Source organism: Haplochromis burtoni, unplaced genomic scaffold (assembly GCF_018398535.1).
Source record: "Haplochromis burtoni strain Fernald_Lab_line unplaced genomic scaffold, NCSU_Asbu1 Contig_189, whole genome shotgun sequence".
Taxonomy (NCBI): domain Eukaryota; kingdom Metazoa; phylum Chordata; class Actinopteri; order Cichliformes; family Cichlidae; genus Haplochromis; species Haplochromis burtoni.
This window is the reverse complement of record NW_024582550.1, coordinates 405932-414807: the sequence shown is the minus strand read 5'-3', so window position 1 is coordinate 414807 and position 8876 is coordinate 405932. Positions and strand designations below refer to the sequence as shown.

The window sequence follows — 8876 nt, the reverse complement described above, 5'->3', positions numbered from 1 at the left end:
TAATGAGTTTTTTGGGTTCATTGAGAACATGGTTGTTGTTCAATAATAAAATTATTCCTCAAAAATACAACTTGCCTAATAATTCTGCACTCCCTGTACTTTAATAATAATATAATTTAATAATAATATAATTTAAGTACAAAAATTCCAAGATGGCATGAAATATGAAGTCAAAGTCAAATTATGAAGACACAAGGGGTGGCTCCCTCTATCCTAGACTAGGTCTGGGTGCTTTATGTCAAAATATATTAGATTTGCTAAATGCAGAGCACATACATTGCTTTTTTTAATATTTGGAGTCAAGGTTTAAAGCAATAGTGTGAATGCACTTAAGTTTATTTATTTTTTTAATCCTCCCTCTTCAAAAGTATTATATCATGATAAGCACTGACGGCCCACGTCTGTGAACTCTGCACACGGAAACTATAATTTCAGTTGTGCTGACATTGTTTGATTAGCAGATGAATGCTGGATGTGTCATCGTAAACAAGAACACGAATGGAATCTGATTCCTTTTCTTTCAAATGTCACACAGTAAAAACAGAGTTCCTTTCTTTTGTTTTGTGTTTTTTAACCAGCGTCAGTGAATATTAACATTACCGTAAAGGTGTTAGTGCCGATCAAATGCAATGCAGGGTATTGTGTTTTGTAGCAGTATTGTGCTTATTAAGTTGGACGATGCCTCAGTCTTCCAGCCTTGCTCTATAAGGAAATGAAGGCTGACTGTACATAGTGTTCTGACTTCTGCTCTAACACGTTTCAGCCTATAAAAATAGTGATCCACCTCCACCTCCATACCCCACTGAAACCTGTAAGCTGGCCATCTTAAAATAAAATTCCTGTCCAAGCTGAACACAGTGATACAGAAAATAACAAAGAGTATAATCCAAACGTAAGTAAATTATGTTGTGTTTTCTGAATTAGGCGTTAGGTGTTACTGCGTGTGCTTCTTTTGTTATGGGTGGTAGGGGGGAGGCATTTGGTCGCCTGTAATGGTGATGAAGACTCAGCAGTATCCTGAATGTGTGAATGTCTCAGGCCGCTCTTTTTTTTTTTTTTTTTTAATGATCTTGCTGTGATGACAACTTTAGTACTCACACATTGTCATCTTTGCAAGTGACAAACCAAAAACCAAGAGGAAACACTTCATCTCGTCTAAAGCCTTGTCAAATAACTGAAAACAGTTATTTTCAGTTCTAGTCATCTTGTTAAAAAATATCATCTGGTATAGCAAAGTAATTAAAGAAAAACAGTGTATAGTTAATGTTGAACTCAGTTTTTCTGCCTTTCTCATTTAAGCATATTGTAAACTAGCTGCCGGGAACATCCCTGATTTGAGTATAGCACATCCTTTATTTTTGTTTTCTCTGTCAACCCAACTGCCAATTTTAGATACCAGCACCTAATGTTGTATAGGTCTTCCCTGTGCTGTCAAAACAGGACTTTTTAAGTGCTGTCCTGTGGTATCTGACACTGGGAGTCTGCAGTGGGTCCTTGGATTATTGTTGATTGCTGACAGGCTTATTCAGGGTCATCTTGCACACACTCATTAGATTTGGATTTAAGGAGTTTGAAGCCCGGGTTAGTGCCTTGTGCTCAAAATGCCTTATTCCGTTTCATGAGATTCTGTTGAACTTTTGGGCTTTTACAGATGATAACCAGAGGTTGTGCTTCACAGAGGCAGTTTATCAATATAAAGGGAGCTAAATAAAGCAAACCAGTGTTAACACATGCATGCTGACTGAGCACTTCAACCACGGTTACATATACAGTATACTCCTTTTAACACAGCCTTCTAGAAATTACGCCATACTAGACCTTCCATTCAGATTAGGTGGGGCAATGCAAAGACAAAGATTAATATGATGTTGTGAAACTGCTCCTTTGACACTGGCTGAAGGGGTTAGTACTGCCATCCATAGCTGCTGAAAAACAAAGATTCCTGTTGAATGAAATGCATACAAAGGGAACGTTATAACACACACAACGAGGTTATCACTGTGCATTTCAAGTGAATTATGAGCTTCTATAGTGTCGTGCTGCACAAAACCAAAGAAGCTCATTCACTTTATTAAGCTCCTTTGCATAATATAATGAGAACAATGCATTCAACCCTCAGCTGTCATGAAGTATACAATATATTTGTTAGTTTAAACTATATAATAGGTTATATCATGGCCTAAAGTTCAACCCTCACGTCGCCTCTGACCTATTGCACATGAAGTTAAGTTAAAGAAGGAAAATAAAATGTTTTATTGTGAGACTTAGTCAACACAGTAACGTTTGCATTTTTAACATGGAATGTTTTTTGTTTGGAAAGCTGAAGAATTTGATGATAACTTGTCTGTTATTTCTATCTTAAGTCAAATTTATGACTTTTATAGAGGCTCTTTGTTTTGGACCAATTAGCCTTTTACCTCTTTAATAACATTGTGATGCATTCAGCTAGGTTCAGACATTCACCCGCTGCCAATTTATTCCCTTCAACACTCAGCGCTCTCCTGCTGACACCTTTGGGAACATTTCCCAGACATTAGCTGAGAAGTGGGGTACACCCTGGACAGCATAGACCACTGCCTTCCATGTAACTAATCTCACTGGGTATGAAAATTGTTACTTTTTTTCCATCCAAGTGTTCTACCTTTTTCTAGATCGTGTTTTTAATCTTACCTAGCACTTAAAGCATGTTTAGCACTCCAGTCTGCATCCGGAGACACACTTTAACATCGTCTCACACAGACTGATGGTAGGATTTATAGTGCCCAAGGACATTTCAGATATGTAAAGACAAGAACTGACAACAACCTTCTGAATAGTAAAGTGCTTTAACATATGCAACAAGCTTCTTGGTGGCTATACGTGATAACTGGGTAACCAGTGAGGACTGTATTGGGACCATACAGAAGATGTGACTGAAACAAATGGCCTTATGTACTACCACACCCCACCTTGTCCATTTCAAACATCAAAATTTATCTTGTATGATTTGACAGTAGGATCATTCAAAAAAGAAAAATCAAATGGCTATTGGGCTTTATTTTTTAAAAAAGTGTATGTGCCCATTTTTGAATTATTTCAAAAATTATGTGAATTATTTCCTTGTATAGTTAAGTTACCTGCTGCACCCCTGGAAAAAAAATACTGTCAAAGTGATGCAATTTAGGTTAGATGAGAAGAATAGAAAGCCACCACAAGCATGAAACGTTACTACTTTTTTCTTCTGTCTTGCTCTGACCTACTGTGTGTTACAGGTGTGTAGGTTAGCGTGCATGTGTTTGTGTGTCAGCCTCACCCCAAGGTGATGAGCAGGTGTAAGGAAGCATGTAGGTGATACCCTTGACTTCTCTCAGTTTTTGGTTTTCAGTTGCAAGCCTCTATTATCTGCTATGTGACACTTGTGTGCCAGCACACCTGCCATTTGCATTAACAGTGGTGCGGCCAGCCCCTCTAAAAACACACACACATGCACTCCGACTGCACTGTTATTGTCACTTCAGCGAGGGCTGCAAAGGCTGCTCTTTGGTTACTGATTATTTGTAGTATAAAACCACTTTGTTTTTGTTCCGACCCTAGTTTCAATTCATATGTAGCCGGCTGTCACTGACCTACATACACAGGGTGTCAGGGTGGGAAACTATCAAGACAGCAGTAAAACAATAAATCACTAACAGAGTAGAGTACATTTGGTGACCTTTCTACTGTCGCAATTTACCCCCATAACACTCCTGTCTTTAGCTGTAATTATGAGTTTACTGCTATAAGTACAGTTATATGAATTCCCACTTAAAAGAGCTTCAAAGAGCTAGTGCAAGTTTCAAAACACAATAGTCATCTCTGCAATCCCAGTTGTCTTTTTTTGTTTTTTCTAGAGGATTGGAACAAGGGGCATGAACCCTGTGCTACCAGTTGGCCCAGTTTCTAGTCGTTTATCTAGTTTCTAGTAACAGCGCTTTAATCCAGGAGAGGCCCCTGCCCCGGTGTGCATACTATAGACATGAAAGTCTATACAAGCCTAAAACATCCACACCCAGCTCAGCCTGATAGATACTCTACATATGTAAGTAGGTAGGGTGGTAAATCTACTCAAGGGTCATAAATACATAAAACCGTGAGATGGCCAGAAACAGAAGAGTGTTAAGGAAGTAAGACACAGGCCAGCAAAAATGGAAAATTATACAGAAGCTGAATCAAAGTGGGAAAAAGCCAACAGAAAGAGTTAATGAGTTGCTTTGCAACCACATGTTTCACAGTAACTTCAGTGCAGCACAGAGTTGTTTTTTCAAGTCTGTGCAACTTTACTGCCGTTCTTTCATTTGGTGTTTAGATGTAGCACGGTGGAGCAAACCCTCCTATAGGTTTACTATCAATCGCATTGTTTCCATACTCACTCATACCAAGTCAGTAGATAGAGTACAGCAAAACTACAATCATGATTTATGATGTGAGTGAACTAGAACTAAAAAATAACTCATATCTTAAAATGTGGATTGTTGCCTCTATTAGATTAAGAGTATTGCAGTTCAAGTAGACATTTATGCAGTTTTATACTAACTGGATTGGTTATTTGGCTTTAAAACAATATTGTTAAAGTATAGTTAAATTGTTCGTTGTTGCTTAGCAGGACAGACTACCTCACCCACATCTATCATCAGTGAAACCTGGATGAAACCTGAACCTGGATATGCACAAGCATACTTTGTTAACACGTTTCAGACTTCACTAAAGATTACTCACTTGATTAGTTTGCAGAAAGACTGGCAAAAATAAGCACGCCACGGTCTTTGAGTGCTGTAACACTAACACATGAAAATGTTACCTTTAACTATTACATCAGGTGAGACCTTTCAGTTTTTTCATTTATCATGTGTGGCGTATTTAAATCTACAGTAGCGATTTCCATTGTCCTGCTTTGTTACCACATCGTGAGCATTAAATGGGGAATGGGATCTGAATGCTCCCCTCTAGAGAAATATTTATTGGTGTGATTAGGCAGGAGAGAGCAAATAAAGCAACATGGGGAGGGGGTGGTAGCTGGGGAGAGGGTAATTTCTAAGATTTATGGCGCGGCACTTCACAAAATGCATGCATCCTGTAATTAAAACTCCCCCTTTGCCTCCAGCAGGCGTCTACATTAGTTGGCATCCCCCACAGCCCTCTCCGGCCCTCTGTTAACCCTTACCCACTAGATAATAAGATCTCACGACTGCTTGGCGTCACTAATTAGAGCTGAATGCCACAGAGAGGGGCAAATTTGGTAGCAAGATACAGGAACATTGTGCGATAAAGGCTTTCCTTTTATCTTTTCTTCTTCATGTAGCAAGCACAGGTTACAGGACAATATGGAGGATTATTTTACATCTTTTTACTAACTCGTTTGATAAATTCTTTGTTGCATATTACTCTTTGACCCGGTGCAGGAAGGTCATGAGAATTTCCCAAGTCAATCATGCGTTGCTTTCATTTTGTCTAATGGCACGTATCCTATTGTACACACCCTAGATGCTTTGTGTTGCATTCCTATGGGAATGCTGCTTTCATGACTTGTTACTTTTCTGCAATGGTGGGTTTTTTTGTTTTGTGTTTTTTTTGTTTTGCGTATTAACTATGTGGAGGCGTCTGCCGGCTGCTTGTTTTGTCCACCAACACACCAAAATCCAAAGAGCTGCAATTTGCTATCAGACAAAATGTTCACAATGGTTATTTGCGTCAGCTTTGTGCTGAGCCGAGTGATTTCCTGACGTGATATCAAACGCGCTTCACGGGCGTCTGCAACATCAGGGTTCGTGGCTTGGCTGCTGTTTTGGTGGCTGTGTAGTAACAATACGCCTTGGTGCTATTTTCTGTGGTTTTGTTTGGTGGTGCTCAGTTGTACATTGTGTTTCACAACCTTCTATTTTCAATAACACATTATGAAACTCCGTGACCTCACTTATGCACGGTGTGATGTACAGTTGTCGATACTCTCGCGCTTTATCGAGCCTTGTAAATATAACTGCGGACGCCGCTGAAGTTTGAAGATGGCGAATGTGTGCCTGCTGCTTTCTCGCTTTCGAATAAATGCGAGCGTGTAGTAAACAGAACTCTAAGAGGATGTTTCACAGTCACGTTGAAGAAACTAGGCAGGAAAAAAAACATCCATAGGCTCGGTGGCCTCATTGTCACCCCCTCGAGTAACCCGCTTCACTTTTACTGCCAACTTTCACTGAAGTTTCCGAGGCCCCAGGCCCCGCTAACAGCTGTACCTAATCAAGTCCTCATCAGGCCACAAGGTCTACTGTGTCTCTCAGATCTTCTTATTATCAGACGGAGACCCCCACCTCCCGTCTTGTTGTTGCATATTACAGCACTGACTAATCATTCTCCATATTTTAAAAATACTTTTATTGTAGTCTCAGAATTTAAAAACACCATCTATCCACTGTCTCTTCACAGCTCTATGAACTGGATGGAGACCCAAAGAGGAAAGAGTTTCTGGATGACCTCTTCAGCTTCATGCAAAAACGAGGTATGTTTTCATATCCTTGTCCCCCTGTGTCAAATTTGATTTCACTAACTATAGGACGTCCTATTTATTCCATTTCTTATCTTGCTGTATCACATATCCCCGCCTTATCTCCGGCCGCTGTCGTTGGCAGCTTCTTAATGTGATGAGGAGAGAGGATGATCACCCACCCCCTTCTTTCTCTGATATATGACACAGCACTGTCTACTCATCTTTCACTGGCATGGGTGGGGTCTTTATTCATTTCAGCGATGATTGCTTTATGGTCACACAGCAAGTCGGCGTTCCCAGGCTATAACTAGAAGGAACACACTGTATCGATGCTTGAGGATGGATTAGTTTACCTTCCCATCCTGCAGGCTGTCCGCATAGCTCGACCCCCACTTCTAACACTACACGCATAACCACTTTTCACTCTTCTTATCTAAACACCTAACAAGAAAAGTGAATAGTTTGTATTTTCTTGTGTTCAGTGTGCTAACGCCAGACTGCCAACTTGAGATAATTATTTTCTTGAAGCCGTGTTGATTTCACAGGATGCTAATGGCTGATATGATCAGATCAGTGGGCGGACGACTGACATGGGAGAAAAGAAAAGTTTGCTCGTGACTGAAAAAACAAAAAGCCAAGCAGTAGTAGATGTTCACACAGCCTCTGGTAGTGTGCTCCTAGATTCTGAAAGCGCCATCTCTAGGCCATTATAAGAAATATGACGTGAGAATTATAATCACTGAGAAGACAAATTGATTAAAAAAAATGCTTTGATTGGTTTGGTTTTTCAGCCAATATAATAATAGCAATTATACAGCATATTAGTAATGTAAATGAAAGCGTTTTATTCCGTACTTTGACCTTGAGCAATAACTAAATTCTAATAATTTTCTCAAATAAAATCAAAATAGCTGTCACAATTACTCTGCCTTTTTTCCCAGACATTTTTAGAGCAACTTCTTTCTCATCAGAGTTTGTCTTAGCTTGTTTCCAATTATCTTTACTAGCTGTAAATGAGTCACACGTCTAAGTTTTGATAAACTGCCCTTTGGGTATAAAAACCTGTTTCTTTGGACATCCCCTGAACCCCCTTAACCCCGCCCTCTGGTTTAAAAGAAAAGTTATTTTAAAGAAGATTTCCAAGTAGTATTTTAAATGTGGATTTGGAAAAGACAAAGTTTATTGTGCAGTAGTAGAGTTTCTAATTCCCCTAATTAGATAAAGATCCCCTTTTCAGTTCTGAGAGGAACCACAAATCTCTCTGGGGTTGTGTCAGGGAGGGCAGCAAGTGTAAAAGCTAAACACGTGGAGTTGCCCACAGTGGCGTGCCCTTGTGAATAAGCTGAAAAGTATCTAATGATAATAACGTGTTGTTGTAATTGAAATATTAGATATTTAAGGTAAATACTTGTAAAAATGACAGTTTTCAGTGGAAAAATAGTTCCAGGTTTTGAAATGTAAGAATTCAAAGTTAAAAAGTGAGGGCTGACCTCTGAACCCCATCAGGAGTGGACTGGAAAAAAGCGTGGTCATACAAGGACACAAACCACTGACGCTCACAGGAGTTTGATATATTTGATGCTTGTTCGTTTCTATGTAAAGCCGTTAATGTCATAAGTGGTCTTACTCTGCCCATTGTTTTGTATTTTAACATCTAGCCAAAAGACAGTAAATTGTTCTGAATCTGGTTGATTATTTGTGGGGTTGCCTGGATGCCAAGTTTGTTGGTTCAGCTCAAGGGTAAAAGCAAACCTAGTGTAGTTTCCTAGCACGGGCGAAGCATCTATTAGATCTGCGCGTTGGTGAGCTCCGCCACTCGACCGCAGCACCGTCACTCTGAGCACTTAAACAACACCTTGCACTGGCAAATTACTGTTTGCTAATACTGAATGGTAAAAGTGTGGTCTTTTAATCGTGACAAAAGAGCCAAAGAAGGTTTTGCTACAATTAAGTTGTGAGCTTAAACATGTAAAATGAATGGGTGTGACCGCGCACCACCTTTATTGGCTAAAGGGAGACAACTGTTATTTCAGGTACTGTTGTTTGTCTTTGATGTTATTTCATATGTATTTTATTGGTGGAGCATGACTGTATTTTTTTCCTGTTTCCTGTTGCTGCAGGAACCCCAGTGAATCGTATTCCCATCATGGCCAAACAGGTCCTGGATCTGTACATGCTGTACAAGCTGGTAACAGAGAAGGGTGGCCTGGTGGAGGTTATTAACAAGAAACTGTGGAGGGAGATCACCAAAGGACTCAACCTGCCTACCTCAATCACCAGTGCAGCCTTCACTCTTCGCACACAGTCAGTATACAAACACTCGTTTAACTGGTGCTTAAAGGTTACTCAGGGCGTTTTCACACATGTAGTTTGTTTACTCTGG

The 8876-nt window shown here is 39.8% G+C and overlaps 1 protein-coding gene across 2 annotated transcripts in view; it reads left to right on the top strand.

Moving 5' to 3' along the window:
* The window catches only part of arid3a (AT rich interactive domain 3A (BRIGHT-like)), a 47091-nt gene that overhangs the window by 25754 nt on the left and 12461 nt on the right, over nucleotides 1-8876 (top strand). For both annotated transcript variants that reach the window (XM_005934877.3, XM_005934878.3), the window contains exons 4-5: nucleotides 6433-6505; nucleotides 8614-8797. In XM_005934877.3, the coding sequence (XP_005934939.1) occupies nucleotides 6433-6505; nucleotides 8614-8797 (257 nt within the window). The remainder of the gene's footprint in view (nucleotides 1-6432; nucleotides 6506-8613; nucleotides 8798-8876) is intronic.